Consider the following 16,701-nt stretch of genomic DNA (forward strand, 5'->3'; position numbering starts at 1 on the left):
TGGGGGAGTGTGAGTAAGGATGATGAATATCGGGGGAATAAAATGAGACACTACATTTATTACAGAGATAAAGAAAAGGAACAGAGAGAAGGACAACAGCTATGGTTAGGCTTGGAATTTTTCTGTTTGGGAGCTGGAAAGAGAGGTCAGTCTGGTGATGAGAAATTTGAAGGATGGAAGAAAGGGTGAAATGGGAGAGGTAAGATGTGGAGATCGGAGAAGGCAATGGCACCCCACTCCAATACTCTTGTCTGGAAAATCCCATGGACGGAGGAGCCTTGTAGGCTGCAGTTCATGGGGTCACTAGGAGTCGGACACGACTTCACTGTCACTTTTCACTTTCATTCATTGGAGAAGGAAATGGCAACCCACTCCAGTGTTCTTGCCTGGAGAATCCCAGGGACGGAGGAGCCTGGTGGGCTGCCATCTATGGGGTCACACAGAGTCGGACACGACTGAAGCGACTTAGCAGCAGCAGCAGACTACTTGAAGGTCTGTGATTGTCAGAATAAGTAGACAGAAAATTTGTAAGGTACGGAACACACAGCACTATCAACCACCGTGACATCAGCGACAGTTCTTGTGCACCCAGCATTCCACCTAGCAACTTGCAGAACAGAATAAACATTCCTTTCAGGTCATGTGGAACATCTACCTAGATGGGCCATGTGCTGGGTCACAAAACAATCCTCAATAAATTCAAAAGTTTAAAAACCATAGAGTATGTACTCTGACTATAATAAAATTGACTTTGGTATTATAATGCAAAGATATCTAGAAAATTTCCAATATTTGGAAGATAAACCACGTTTTTAAAAATAATTCATGAGTGCAGAAGATCTCACAGGAAAAATTAGGAAATATTTTTAATTGAATGAAGAATTAAAACAGCACACAAAAATTTGTTGAATGCAGGTAAAATGCTGTTTAGAAGGAAATTTATAGCATTTAATGCTTTTATTAGAAAAGAAGAAAGCAAAAACTAAAAGCTGGTTATTTAAAAAAAAAAATCAGTAAATTTTATAAACTTCCAGTTAGATTAATTTTTAAGAAAAGAGGCAGAGAAGCCACATTTCAAAAAAGCAATATTAGGAATACAACAGGAATTATCACTATATACGTCACAGATTTTAAAAGGATAAGGGAATATTATGGATAGGCCAATAAATACGACAATGTTGACAAAATAGGCAAATCCTTGCAAGACACAACTCACGAAGAAATAAAATTCTTGAATATCAATGTACAAAATACATTATAGGCATTTGTCAAGAGAAGCAAATTATTATTTGTAAAGAATTATTTGTAGTAGCTTCATTCGTAATAGCCCAGGCAATCAGCAGAGGAATGGATAAATAAATTGCAGTATAGCCATAGAATGGAACACTCCTCAGCAATAAAAAGAAGCAAACTTCTTATACACACAAAGTATGCATGAATCTCAAAAGCATTATTCTGAGTAAGAGTAAGACAGATGAAAGAATAATAAATATTTAAAATTTCATTTATGTGCAACTGTAGAAGAAACTATGCTACACAGACAGAAATAGAATCAGTTGTTCGGAACCAAAGCTTGGGGAGGATTGACTGGTTGATGGGAGTAGCCTATATCTTAATTAGGTTGGTGGGAAGATGGGTGTGTACATTTGTTAACGGTTAACAAAGTTTAGACTTTAAATTGGTGTGATCTATAGTATATAAATTATTCCTTAAAAGTAAACATCAGAAAAAAGATCAAAGAAAATTTGTCAGAGATATGGAGAGGGAAAGTTCTCTTCCAAGAAAGAAGAAGGGGAGAACGGATGCTGAGGTCCTCACTACGGGCATGCTAAGTTTTTGCTATTGAAGGACATCCAAAATGAGAAATCCATGAGGTAGTTGACTGGGTCTTGAAATAAAATATCTGTGTTAGAGATAGACTTGTAGTCATCAGCATACAGAGAATACCTGAAATTTAGGAATGAATGAGTTTAGCTCAGGAAAATAAAAATGTAGAGGTTGAAGAGAAGAGAGCCTAGAACAAAATCCTGGGGGTGACAGTGTTAAGCAAGGGGCAGGGGACACTAATATACAAAGAATAGGCATGCAAAGAGGAGCATGAAGAAATTTAGGGTGATGGTGTGTTCAAGCCAGGCACGCTGAGGGAAGAGAGTTCCAACAAAAAGAAGCTCTATAATCTGCCTGCCGTGCAAGAGACCCCAGTATGATTCCTCGGTCTGGAAGTTCCCCTGGAGAAGGGATAGTCTACATACTCCAGTATTCTTGGGCTTCCCTGGTGGCTCAGACTAAAGAATCCGCCTGCAATGCAGGAGACCTGGGTTCGATCCCTGGGTTGGGAAGATCCCCTGGAGAAGGGAAAGGCTACCCACTGCAGTATTCTGGCCTGGAGAATCCCCATGGAGAGAGGAGCCTGGCTGGGTACAGTCCATGGGGTCACAAAGAGTCAGACACAACTGAGTGACTAAGTACACATTGCCAAATGCCTCTGACAAGTAAGTCAAGGTCTGCAAAGTGTCCACCGAGTTTAGCTGTGTAGGTCACTGAAATAGCTGAGGGTGGGAGGAGGGGTCATAAGGTTAATGGTGACTTTGTTTTCCACATGTTCATTTGTTTTTGGTACCCGAGAAATGGAGGTGTGTTTAAATGTTAAGAATTAACCAATATGAGAGGGTTAGAAAGAGGACATAATTCCAGAGTAAATTCCTGAGTGAGACAGGAAGGATGGGATCTGGAGCAAAGGTGGAAAGATTAACCTTAGAGAAGAAGAGGCACACTCTTTCCATTTTAGCAGGATTGGAAGTGGAGGGGACAGGAGGTGGGTGCAGCTGGGTTAATACTTTTGATGGCAGAAATTTGAGGGAATGGATAGATAACTTCTAGGGCCCCTTCCAAACCTGAGATGCTGTGGTCCATGCTTCCTCAGGGCATGGAGCAGGTTGGAGAACTGGCAGAGAGAAGAGTTTCCAGTTCTCCTAACTAACCGTCTTTCTGTCGGTCTGATTCTGCAACAGGAATAATCAACATTCTTCATGGGATGGGTTTAAGGCTCCTTGCTTTGGGACATCACACACCTTTTATGGTGAGATGTTTATTGTGTCTCATTTTTTTTTTTTTAAACACGTCACATTTTAAACATAGAAACGTGTCATGGGTGGTCAACTAATGTGAATCACATATGCTTGTTTGCAGCACATTGGCATGGCTCATAACTACAGGAACAGTGGTCAGGCTGTGCAAGCTGTCCGCGATGCTGGCTATGAAATATCTCTGGGTTTGATGCCGAAGTCAATAGGGCCCTTAACATTTGTGTTCACAGGGACTGGTAATGTATCTAAGGTAAATTCCAATTGTCTTCTTTCCGTAAAGCAGTCTGGAACTCGGGCACTAACCTGAAGGATGTGGGCATTTTGTTGATGCTTCAGAGCCTTTCTTTTCCATGACTGGGCATTCTATTCTTGGTACTTTTCTTACCTATGAACTTTTCCTGTAGTAAAGAACAGTACTGGTCCAAACTTACTCTTTTTGCTTTTAGTTGATTCCAAGCTGTCAGGGGCTTTGAATGCTTTTTCTTTTCTTTTTAGACAGATAATTCCTTGCAGTGAAAAGTTCTGTTCTTAGGGTGCTCTATTTTACCTCAGTCTGAGATGTCCCAAAATTTAGAAGTAACCCCAAGATGAGATGCTAAGAAACTTAATTCAAGACTAGAATAAGTCTTATAGCTATAATTATGTCATAATTAATAAGTCTTATAACCTATAACTATAGTTATAAGTCTTATAATTAATAAGACTATGCTGTGCTATGCTATGCTAAGTCACTTCAGTCGTGTCCGACTCTGTGCGACCCTAGAGACCGCAGCCCACAAGGCTCCCCCGTCCCTGGGATTCTCCAGGCAAGGACACTGGAGTGGGTTGCCATTTCCTTCTCCAATGCATGAAAGTGAAAAGTGAAAAGTGAAAGTGAAGTCACTCAGTTGTGTCCGACTCTTAGTGACCCCAAGGACCGAAGCCTACCAGGCTCCTCCATCCATGGGATTTTCCAGGCAAGAGTACTGGAGTGGGGTGTCATTGCCTTCTCCGATAAGTTTCTCTAGGGGATCACAAATGCATTCTCAAAACTACCCCAGAAGGAAGAAAATAACAGTTCTAGTCTTATTAGTTTGGAGAAGGCAATGGCACCCCACTCCAGAACTCTTGCCTGGAAAACCCCATGGATGGAGGAGCCTGGTGGGCTGCAGTCCATGGGGTCGCTAGAGTTGGACACGACTGAGCGACTTCACTTTCCCTTTTCACTTTCATGCATTGGAGAAGGAAATGGCAACCCACTCCAGTGTTCTTGCCTGGAGAATCCCAGGGACAGGGGAGCCTGGTGGGCTGCCGTCTATGGGGTCGCACAGAGTCAGACATGACTGAAGCGACCTAGCAGCAGCAGCAGCAGAGAAACTTATAATTGTAAAATAGATCTTTCTTCCATGAGACTGTTTTACAAACAGGACATCGCTATAGTATACTGTGAGATAGTCATGTGATTTTTTTTTTTTTTTTTAGGAAATACAGTTTCCCCACTTCAAATAATTTCTGCAATGGAACAAAAGTTAAATAGAAATATTTTTATTGTACTCTCAATTCTAAACACTTTTGTGTCTGTGCTGAATAACTTTAAGTAAAAAATTAAAGCCCAACATGCATGCGTGCGTGCTCAGTCCCTTCAATTGTGTCCAGCTCTTTGTGAGCCGATGGACCATAGCCTGCCAGCCTTCTCTGTCTGTGAGATTCTCCAGGTAAGAATACTGGAGTGAGTTGCCTCCAGTTGCCTCCTTCAGGTGATCTTCCCGACCCAGGGAGCGGACCCACATCTCCCGTGTCTCCTGTACTGCAGTGTTTTCTTTTACCCAGTGAGCCACCTGGGAATCCCCCCCTCCAATGAGTGGTGTTTAAATGGTTTGCAGGCTGTATGCAAGAAGCTCCTCCGTACTTTCCTGTTGTGGTCCCAGCTGCAAGGCAGGGCAGGTAGAGCTTGTAATTGTGGGGAAAGTGAGTTGGAGCCTTTTGAGGAAATGAGGAAAACATATTGGCTCTTTTCCAATTGATTTTAAAATGTTTACTCATGCATTATTTACAGGGAGCCCAAGAAATCTTCAATGAATTACCTTGTGAGTATGTGGAGCCACATGAATTAAAAGAAGTTTCCCAAAATGGAGGTGAGGAGGGGGGAAGAGAGAGTGACTATATGTATCTTTGACTGTTTTTAACAGTTTGTGCATTATAATATTTTATCATCATAAACCTATATCACTTGTGACCCACTTTACTAATTTCTTTCTCCTCTGCAAGACCTGAGAAAAGTGTACGGGACAGTGTTAAGTCGCCATCATCATCTTGTCAGGAAAACAGATGGTGTATATGACCCTGTAGAGTATGACAAATACCCCGAGCGCTACATTAGCCGTTTTAATACTGATGTGAGTATCAGACCTAGCTTTTGAGTTACTTGCTCATGATACACTATAGTTAGGGCTGTTTTTAAGGCGAGAAATTGTGAATGTGTACCTTGATTTTCAGTTCCCCGTGTTGATTTGTTGTGAGTCCTTTGGGTATTATGAGTTGTTCTTAGGAATTGTTGGCTTTTATTGATGTTTGGAGTGGCCTTTGCCTGGTAACTTTGTGGCTTCTGTGGGTGTGCCCTTTTCTTCACTGACTCTCTTTCTACTTGAGGTCTGCACATGCTTAATAGCTCTAAACCATTTCCTGTGGGTTACTGTTTTCTGTATTTATCGTGAGTTAGTACTTGGACAAAGCACAATGTGGATGAGTTTTGATTTCAACATTGGTCCATCATTTCTATGACCACAAGTTGCAATCATAATCTCTGCCAGCCATCTTGAAATACATTTTGATTACAGGGAACCAGTGTGAAATAGTATGGTCTCCACTGTACAAAAGTTACTTCCAATTCACATCCTTCTGCTGGGGACACGATGGTCTCATCTTGTAAAAGGGATAATATATGTGTGCTCTGTAGTCATTGGTTATGCATTCATCCTCCTCAAAATTAGCCAACAAAAATGCATGCACCTATTGTGGAAAGGCAGGTTTTAAATAATTTTAAATGTTTGGACAAATATAGCATTTATAGATTTTGGTATGAAATTCAGTGTTATAACATGTAAAGCATGTTATAGAAGAAGGACCTTTACCTGCACCTTGAGAATGCTTGAGATGCTTGAGAAACAGGAATTATAAAAACTAGTTTTAAATTGAAAAATTTTGAACCTAGTAAATTTCCATCCCTTCTCTTTTCCCCAATCACAGAAGTATTGGTGATTGGATGCATCCTAAAACTTATAATGACCTAGTTATCATGTATGCATGCATGTTGCACATTTGTCCATTGGAGCTTACAGATGTTATCTGATTTAATCTTCACAGCATTCCGTTGAGGAATGGGGTACATATTATCCCCATCTGGCAGGTAAGGAAAACAGAACCCAGGGAAGTTGAGGTAGAATGCTTTAGATCATACTCTACTAGAGGCTGAGCTGGAAATAGAACACTTGGTTGCTTAAATTTCTATTTCTCTTTTATCGGCTATGCAGTATATTGTAGAACACTGATATTGATTATATTTATGTTCATATGTTTTTCTATGAGGTAGTTCTCCACCAAAATCTGGGTGGATATTTATTGCCTTTCCTTCAAAATGTAGCCACTGACTTGGCAAATAACAAAGTCAGTTAGAGGTAATGTTGTTTCTCATGAATTTTACTGATAGTTCTCTTTCAACACACTGCACTGAAAAGGGCTATTTCCTATCTTGTTGAACTTAGGATTTCCTTTCCAGATTGCACCCTATACAACTTGTTTAATTAACGGGATCTACTGGGAACAGAACACCCCTCGTCTACTCACCCGCCAAGATGCTCAGAGTCTCCTGGCTCCAGGCAAGTCCCCAGTTGCTGGTGTTGAAGGCTGCCCTGCATTGCCACACAAGTAAGGACTTCAGCAATGACAGCAGTGTTCAGCAGCAGGCCCACTGGGAGAGTATCACACACAGGGATCCAAATAGCACAGGACTTGACTGTTAGTAACTGGTTGTCTGCCTTCAGTTCAGTTCAGTTCAGTCGCTCAGTCGTGTCAGACTCTTTGCGACCCCCATGAATTGCAGCACGCCAGGCCTCCCTGTCCATCACCAACTCCCAGAGTTCACCCAAACCCATGTCCATCGAGTTGGTGATGCCATCCAGCCATCTCATCCTCTGTCGTCCCCTTCTCCTCCTGCCCCCAATCCCTCCCAGCATCAGAGTCTTTTCCAGTGAGTCAACTCTTCTCATGAGGTGGCCAAAGTACTGGAGTTTCAGCTTTAGCATCAGTCCTTCCAATGAATACCCAGGACTGATCTCCTTTAGAATGGACTGGTTGGATCTCCTTGCAGTCCAAGGGACTCTCAAGAGTCTTCTCCAACACCACAGTTCAAAAGCATCAATTCTTCTGTGCTCAGCTTTCTTCACAGTTCAACTCTCACATCCATGCATGACTACTGGGAAAACCATAGCCTTGACTAGACGGACCTTTGTTGACAAAATAATGTCTCCGCTTTTGAATATGCTATCTAGGTTGGTCATAACTTTCCTTCCAAGCAGCAAGCGTCTTTTAATTTCATGGCTTCAATCACCATCTGCAGTGATTTTGGAGCCCCCCAAAAATAAAGTCTGCCACTGTTTCCACTGTTTCCCCATCTATTTGCCATGAAGTGATGGGACCAGATGCCATGATCTTAGTTTTCTGAATGTTGAGCTTTAAGCCAACTTTTTCAGTCTCCTCTTTCACTTTCATCATGAGGCTTTTTAGTTCCTCTTCACTTTCTGCCATAAGAGTGGTGTCATCTGCATATCTGAGGTTATTGATATTTCTCCTGGCAATCTTGAGTCCAGCTTGTGCTTCTTCCACCTTACTTAATATCCTGGCAATATTTGACAGTTAACCTTCTCTCTCTCTGTCTCTTTTTTTTAAATTGAAGTATAATGATTTACAATGTTGTTAGTTTCAAGTGTACAGCAAAGTAATTCAGTTATACATATGTATAAAGCAACATCCCCAAAGTTAGAAAAAGTGTTCTGGGCTTAAGTGATCTGTGTTAAGTGATCACTGAACTCTGTGATAACATGTTAGGGAGAACTGATATAACAAGGTTTCTTTTTCTTTCTTTCTTTCTTTCTTTTTGCCCTAGGCAGCCAGTTTATTTTTTATTGAAGCATAGTTGATTTACAATGCCATGTTAGTTTCAGGTGTAAGCACAGTAATTCAGTTTATATATATATATAATATATATATATATTCTATTTCAGAATCTTTTCCATTATAGGTTATAATAAGATACTAAATATAGTTCCCTGTGCTATACAGTAGGTCCTTTTAAAAAATCTATTCTATATATAGTAGTGTGTATCTATTAATCCCAAACTCCTAATTTATCCCTCCCTCACCTGCTGTGCCCATTGGTAACCCTAAATTTGTTTTCTGTGTCTATGAGTCTATTTCCTTCCCTCCTTCTTGAAATTCTCTTCTCTTAACTTCTATGAATCCACATGTAGCTCAAAATTAAACTCCTCAGAGAGGTCTGTACTTGCTTCCCCATTCCCATCTCTCATCAGTTTGTTACTGTTTTTCCCCCTGAAATTCTTTTGTTTATGATTTTAAATTTTCTTGTATTTATGATTTTTCCTGCCTTAGTAGAACTTAATCTCCTTAAGGATAAGGGCCCTATTTGTCTTGACCACAGATATCCAGTATGTTGTTTGAAGTACAAAGTTCATTCAATTAATAACTAATGTTGAATAAATTAAGTAATCCATACATATTTGTGGAGCACCTGGTCTTCCTGGCACTGTGCTAAGCTGAGTGATAAAGAAAAAATATGACTGTTACCCTCATGCATGTAACTGGCATCAGGTAAATGCCACGGTAATGCTGGGAGCAGTCAACATCAGAGGAGTTTAGAAGAAAGTGGGAGGGGGTATGGGCTTGGCAAAGTCTTTAGAGAGGAGTAAGAACAAGGATTTCAAGTCACAGGCTTGGTGTTTGATAAATATGGAAACACCAAAGCACAATTTAAGACAGTGAGTGGGATAGTCTAGCCCTAGGATAGGGTTTATATGGGCAGTTGGAAACTAGAGACTGGGCAGGAAAATTGTGGCCAACCTCTAAAAGATTTCTAATCCTGGGCTGAAACTTTTGTTCATAATTTCAGAGATTTCCATGTATTAACATGTAAAATTATACACTATTAAGCAGGGTGGAGGTAGTGCAATTGAAAAATCTAAGTTGTTTAAAGTTAACTAAGGAGTTCAGCTTTAGGCTGTTGTCAGTAATTTCTCCAGGAAAGCTTTTAAAAAAAAATCTTTTTATTGAGTATAGTTGATCCGCCTGCAATGCAGGATACAGGAGACATGGGTTCTATCCCTGGGTCGAGAAAATCCCCTGGAGGAGGAAATGGCAGCCCACTCCAGTATTCTTGCCTGGAAAAAAAAAATTGCATGGACAGAGGAGCCTGGCGGGCTACAGTCCATGGGGTTGCAAAGAGTCATATATGACTGAGTGACTAAGCATAGCTGATTTACAATGTTGTGTTGGCGTCAGGTGTACAGCAAGTGAACCAGTTATACAATACATATGTGTGCATACGTGCTAAGTCACTTCAGTCCTGTCCAACCCTTTGTGACTCTGGACTATAGCCCTTCAGGCTCCTCTGTCCATGGGATTCTCCAGACAAGAATACTGGAGTGGGCTGCCATGCCCTCCTCTAGGGGATCTTCCTGACCCAGGGATTGGACCCATGTCTCCTGTGGTTCCTGCATTGCAGGCAGGTTCTCTGTTGCTGAGCCACCAGGGAAGCCCACATATCTATATCCACTCATTTTTAGGTTCTTTTCCCTGTAGGCCATTACAGAGTAATAAGTAGAGTTCCCATGGTACAATAAGTCCTTACTAGTTATCTATTTTATATATAGCAGTGTTTATGGGGAAGGGATTTTTCCTTTTTGTTTCATCTCTTTTCGTTTCCTGTCTTCCTCTTCCTCTTTTTCTTTTTGCTTGTGGTGACTAAAACTCCTATCAGGAAGATTCTCTGTATCCCAGAAGATCTGTTTCCTGAACAGTGAGCCATAGGAAAAAGAGCTAAGAGCCTTAGAAATATTTGCCACCTACTTTAAAAAATTTCTAAGCACTTTTCATTTTTATTCATTTTTAATTCTGTTGGAAACTCCAGAGATCCATGCTCTCATCTAAGTATTGATGTTATTTACAGACTTGTGGCAATATGTGACATTTCAGCGGACACAGGAGGATCCATTGAGTTTATGACTGAGTGTACGACCATAGAGCGTCCCTTTTGCATGTATGATGCAGATCAGCATATTATTCATGACAGGTGAGTTTGCTAAAGCTGTTAGATTGGGAGAGATACATAACTATATATCATTTACTTCCTTTTATACACTACTCTAAAATACCCACACTGAGTGACTGAGCACAACAACAATGCAAGTTTCCAGAGATATGCTCCAATATATTTAAAAACTTGGTGGAAAAACCACATACAAATTTGAGCACTTAAATGCACACACACACATATATATGTACTGCATTTCAAAATGGGTTGCTGAAGAAGGGAAAGCCTTTTGTTTGAAAAGGCTTGTTTATTTTCTTATATACCATGGCACAAAATTACAAATATATAATAAAGCAGACATCTGGAAAAGTTAGAACTTACACATAAATTTTGTCCATCTGAATGAAACATGTTGCTTCTCCTAGTGTGGAAGGCTCTGGGATTCTGATGTGTTCCATTGACAATTTGCCAGCACAGCTTCCAATTGAATCTACAGAATACTTTGGAGACATGCTTTACCCTTATGTTGAAGAAATGGTAAGTGGACTGGTAGCATCAGCAACATCTCTGTGGCTATAAGTAGAACTTTGGAGTGATCTTATGAATGTTCTGGTCTTCTGTATCTAAGAAATCTGTTGTAAAATGAAATGCCAGCCCTTCCCCAAAGCACTTACTGACACTCTTATTTCACCCATTCTGCTTACTTGTTTCATGGGAAATGTTATTTTGTAACTGCCATCATGCTTCATTACAATTGCATTTGCCTCTCATTATGCATACTTTATTAAGAATGTTCCTGACATTGGAGATGAGGTTTACTTTATTTCCACTTTTCTTCTGCTTTCTAGATCACTTCATATTGGGGCGTTCTTACTGTACTGTGACTGGATGTGTGTGTGTGTGTGTGTGTGTGTGTATGTGTGCGCTCAGTCACTCAGTTGTGTCCGACTCTTTTTGACCCTATGGATTGTAGCCCACCAGAGTCTTCTGTCCATGGGATTTTCCTGGCAAGAATACTGGGGTGGGTTGCCATTTCCTGCTCCAGAAGATCTTCCTGACCCAGGGATTGAAGCCATGTCTCCTGTATCTCCTGCACTGGCAGGAGGATTCTTTACCACTGCGCCATGGATTTGAAAAATCAGAAATGGAATATTTTGTTGGAGTTTAATCAGTAATGCTTAGTTAAATGACAGCCTATGTTCTAGTCATGTATTATTCACTGTGATCAGTGATTGTTGAAATACTGGGTTTATCTATTTTTTAAAAAAGAATTTACCTTTATTATTTATTTATTGGGCTCTGCCAGGTCTTAGTTGTGGCATGCAGGATCTTTAGCTGCAGGCATGTGGGATCGAGTTCTCTGAGCAGGGATCGAATCCTGGCCCCTGCTTTGGGAGCAGAGTCTTAGTCATGGGACTACCAGGAAGTCCCAGTATTGTGTTATCTAAATTCCACTTTCTCTGTTAGAAAAAGGCTTTCTTGTTTCATTATTTATCCTAAACATTCACACCCATCATGCTTTATTTCTGTTGCTGATGGTTGTCTGCCTCTGGCAAGGTTCCAAAGGTCTGAAGAGTGGCTCTCGTGCTTTTCATCCAGTTTCACCCAGGAGCTCTCAAACTAAGATGGGGCAGTAGGTAATGTGGCCTGAATACGTGCAGCTTCCAGTCTATCTTCTTTCACTTACTATTCTATTTTGACCCTTTATTTTTCCTCCTGGAATATGTCAGCAGGGAGATATAACAGGCTTTAGAAAATGCAGGTAGCGGGCATTATTATGGTTGGAAACAATATTATACAGCACTTACTATGTTCTAGACAGTGTTCAGGTTGTTTATTTGGCTGCATCGGGTCTTGGGTGCATCACGGGAATCCTTTGTTGCAGCGCATCAGCCTTCTAGTTGCTCTGGAGCGCCCAGGCTCAGCACTTGCAGCACGCGAGCTGTCTAGCTGCAGCTCAAGGGCCTAGTTGCTGTGTGGCATGTGAGATCTTAGTTCCCCAACTAAGGATTGAACCCACATCCCCTGTATTGCAAGGTGGACTCTTAACCACTGGGCCACGAGCGATGTCCCCAGATTACTTAATATATTTTAATTTTTAAATACTCATGATCACCCTCTCAGGTAGGTACCATTATCAACCTATTTTACTGATTAGAGAACTGAGGCACACGAAGAAGTGAAGGCTGAGAAGGGTTGCTGACGCATCTGGTGCTGGACCTGAGCTGTGTCTGGAATTGACTCTGAGGAGTTCAAGTAGCTTGAGAAAGGATAGTACAAATGTCAAATTTTACTGGAGATGTCAACTTGTTTTATGGCCTTGAGCCAGGCACTCACTTGCTTTCTGCACCTCGGATATTTTACCTATAAAATGATATTTAATTTTAAAAATATTTTTAAAATTTATTTGCCGTTATTCTTTTTCCTTTTTGGCTCTTCGTCGCTGTGTCCGGCTTTCTCTGGCTGTAGTGAGCAGGGGCCACTCTCTAGTTGCAGTGCTCCGGTTCGTCACTGCAGGGGCTTCTCTCGTTGCAGAGCACAGGATCTAGGGCATGTGGGCTTCTCTAGTTGTGGCGCTCGGGCTTAGTTGCTCTGTGGCATGTGGGATCTTCCCTGACCAGGGATTAAACCCCCGTCTTCCTCATTGGCAGGCGGATTCTTAACCACTGGACCATAGGGAAGTCCTGATAATACATAATCTTAATGGTCCCTCCAGTTCTAACATTCTGTAACTGTAAATGTCTAAGTGGCTGAAAGGCACATATATATATATTTTAAAAGTAATTTACCCAGACGTTTACTATTTGCAGTGATGCTCATTCATTTCCCTCTGGGATCATTTCCCTGAAGAATCAATAACTTTCATTAGCCCTTTACATGAGTTTTTTATTTCAGATTTTCTTTTTTGCAGTTCTAAAATTTCTTTTTTTTTTCTCCTGAGAATTTCTTTTGATTTATCTTGAGTGTAGTTTTCCTTATCACATGGAGCAGAGTTGTAAAAGCCACTCTACGGTCTACCTGTTATTTCCAAAATTCTGGGTAAACTTCAGCTTGAAATATAGTGATTGTCTTTTCCCCTGAGAATGAGTCGGGTCATAGTTTTCTGATTTTCTTAAGCTGAATAATTTTGAAGTACACTGTGGATCCAGTGAAGACTCACGCTGTGGAAATTCCAGATTGTTACATTTCTCTGTAAAGTGTTGATTTTGTTTGGTTTATTTGGCTTTTTTTTTTTTTTTTTTTTTTAAGCAGGCAATTAATGAGGCTAGACTTAAACTGAAAACTCTGTCTCACCTGAGACAGGTATCTCAAGTAAAAGTTCAGCTTTTTCATCCTTTCTGGGCTGCTTGTCGTCTGACCTGCGCATGCTCAGTCCTTCCAGACTCGACCCAGAGCTGACATGGAAGCTGGGCTTCACTTTTATCTGAGTCTGTCATTTCTGGCATTTCCCGCTCACATTCTGGAGCAGGCTGTGGTGCCCAGGGTTTCGTTCCTGTTCCCTTACACCAGAAAGTCAGTAAGCTTGCTGCCTGTTTCTACTTCCTCACAGCACACGGCCCCTCCTCAGGGCAATACCAAAAGGACAGCACACTCAATTTCAGCACTGATTATTTCTTCCGAGTTTTGACACTCTCCCCAAACCGCCTGCTCTTCTTCATTCTCTGAAACTGTCATGTAGTTAGTTTTGCTTGTATTTTGTCCAGAGTTTATAGCTGTGATGTATAGAAGGGATAGTTAGCACTTCGTCCCTACCTGAAATAGAACCCCTCAGTCATAATGCATTGATTAGATCAACTTGACTCCAGCAGAGTCTTGGAATAGCTAGAAGAGCTGTTGCTGAGCCTTTGGCTTTCTTTCCTTTTTTAAAAAATATAATTTTATTTATTTTTGGCTGTGCTGGGTCTTGGTTGCTGTGAGGGCTTTTCTCTAGTTGCCGCAAGCAGGGGCTCCTCTTCATTGCAGTGTGAAGGCTTCTTATTGCTGTGGCTTCTCTCGTGGAGCATGCGTTTGAGGGCACATGGGTTCAATAGTTGCTGTTCCCTGGCTCTAGAGCACAGGCTCAATAACCGTGGTGCATGGGCTCAGTTGCTCCACGGCATGTGGGATCTTCCCAGACCAGTGATTAAACCCATGTCTTTTGTATTGGCAGATGGTTTCTCTACCACTGAGCCACCAGGCAAGCTCTGAGCTTTTGACTTTAATTCATTTTTTCGAATCCTTCAGGTATGCATTTTAGTGCAATGCTTAGCTTATAAGGCCAAATTATGGAAAATGTTGCATACTAATTTGCCTTTATGAAAGCATTTGACTATTATTTCTTGAAATGTCATTTTGTTTGGCTGCTCTGACACCATTTACCATCTAAGAAGTTGCTACTAGCCATTTTCAATTCACAAATGATCATGCTTCAAAATTTCAACTACAAGTTTAGTTTTCTTGGACCTTAGACCACAGTTTTTCATTGTCCTTAGTCAAAATTGCCTTTCATTGAGTACAGTTGATCTCATACAGATGTTAGGAGAAAAACAAGCCAATTCAATGAAATTCTTAGTAAAGTGTGTTTGAGAGTTAGCCCATGTAACTGATGAGGGCTAAGTAAATTTGAATGAAATTTTCTTTTTTTTTTTGGCTGCACCCACAGCATGTTCTATGCTAGTTTCCTGACTAGGGATCGAACTCAGACCCTTTTCATTGGGATCATGGAGTCTTAGCCACTGGACCACTGGGGAAGTCCTTAAATAAAAAAAAATTTTTGTTAAAGAACAAATACAATTTTTTTACATTATATGATAGTATACAATATTAAAGGGTCACAGATAAGTGATACTTAAGTATATAGCATGATAAATTATCACAAAGACATGCAGGTGAACGCTACAAGGTGAAAACTAGAACAAGGTTGCTGCTAAGTCCTTCAGTCGTGTCCGACTCTGTGCGACCCCATAGGCGGCAGCCCACCAGACTCCTCCGTCCATGGGCTTTTCCAGGCAAGAGTACTGGTGTGGGGTGCCATCGCCTTCTCCGAGAACAAGGTTAACATCCCAGAAATCCCCTGTGCCTCTCCCAGCACTATCCCGACTCTCCTTCCTAAAGGGACCTAGTGTCTTGACTTATAACTGTGGATTAGCTGTGCCTTTTATGGGAAAATTTTATTTTATGAACATATTAATCAGAGTTTAAAAACACTTCTGATACTTCTAATGAACTTCTTGGGTCTGTTTAATGTTCTTTGTTTTACTTTTTCTTGGTTTTTAGTCCGTTCTTATTATTTAATATGCCTGTTTATTTTTGATTGAATAGGCTCTGGATGGTGTGTGTGTGTGTCATAGAGAAGATTTTCTTTGTTTCCGGCAAGGAGGCTAGGAGAAAATCACCTCCATTTAGTTAAGAATGGAAGTGATTCCAAAGCTGAGTCTTGGTCCTTTGGAGAACTACATTTTTCAGTTGACCCTTTATTTAGAATATAATCTTCAGGATCCCAAATGGAAATCTGACCTTTATTAGGATCCCCTTCAGCTGAACTTAAACTCCAGTGTTTTTGTTTTTTTTTTTCCCCCTGTGGTCATCCACAAGCTCTTCTCAGTTTCTCTCTGCTTAGCATCCCAGCCACTGCTTCCACATTGGCAGCTACATCTAAGAAAAGTGCTTAGATTTGTTGACACAACCAACTTCTCTAAATTTTAACACCTTCTTCCTTTTATATGTCCCTGCTGCCAAGTTGCTTCAGTCGTGTCTGACTCTTTGCAACCCCATGGACTGTAGCCTGCCAGGCTACTCTGTCCATGGGATTCTCCAGGCAAGAATGCTGGAGTGGGTGGCCATTTCTTTCTCTGGAAGATCGGTCTTCCAAACAGGGTGGTGGGATTGTCTTGGAGGCATCAGTCTCAGCACTGGACATATGTAAAAACTGATGACTGTCTCTATGTAGTCTTGATAATATGTGTACCTGCTTGACACTAAAAAATTAAGTATATTATCTATGTTCTTTTGATAACAGTATGAAGCTATATTTAAAGTACCTTGGATATATCTGGGGTTTAGTTTCAGGCCACTGCAATAAAATGAATATCACAATAAAATGAGTAACACAAATTTTTTGGTTTCCCAGTGCATATATGTTATGTTTAAACTATACTATAGTCTGTTAAGTGTACAATAACCATAGGTCTAAAGATGACATACATACCTTAATTAAGAAATACAGTATTATATATCAACTATGTGTGTGTATTAAGTTGCTTCTGCTGCTGCTGCTACTGCTAAGTCACGTCAGTCGTGTCCGACTCTGTGCGACCCCATAGAGGGCAGCCCACC

General features: G+C 40.8%; 1 protein-coding gene across 4 annotated transcripts in view; it reads left to right on the forward strand.

Annotated features, from left to right (window-relative positions):
- The window catches only part of AASS (aminoadipate-semialdehyde synthase), an 80,520-nt gene that overhangs the window by 15,460 nt on the left and 48,359 nt on the right, over positions 1–16,701 (forward strand). For 3 of the 4 annotated variants that reach the window (XM_070369321.1, XM_070369322.1, XM_070369320.1), the window contains exons 5-12: positions 3,012–3,079; positions 3,190–3,336; positions 5,122–5,200; positions 5,334–5,461; positions 6,429–6,471; positions 6,827–6,989; positions 10,303–10,425; positions 10,812–10,923. In XM_070369321.1, the coding sequence (XP_070225422.1) occupies positions 3,012–3,079; positions 3,190–3,336; positions 5,122–5,200; positions 5,334–5,461; positions 6,429–6,471; positions 6,827–6,989; positions 10,303–10,425; positions 10,812–10,923 (863 nt within the window). The remainder of the gene's footprint in view (positions 1–3,011; positions 3,080–3,189; positions 3,337–5,121; positions 5,201–5,333; positions 5,462–6,428; positions 6,472–6,826; positions 6,990–10,302; positions 10,426–10,811; positions 10,924–16,701) is intronic. The other variant, XM_005894415.2, reaches the window with a different exon arrangement.

The sequence above is a fragment of the Bos mutus genome, chromosome 4 (assembly GCF_027580195.1).
Source record: "Bos mutus isolate GX-2022 chromosome 4, NWIPB_WYAK_1.1, whole genome shotgun sequence".
Lineage (NCBI taxonomy): Eukaryota > Metazoa > Chordata > Mammalia > Artiodactyla > Bovidae > Bos > Bos mutus.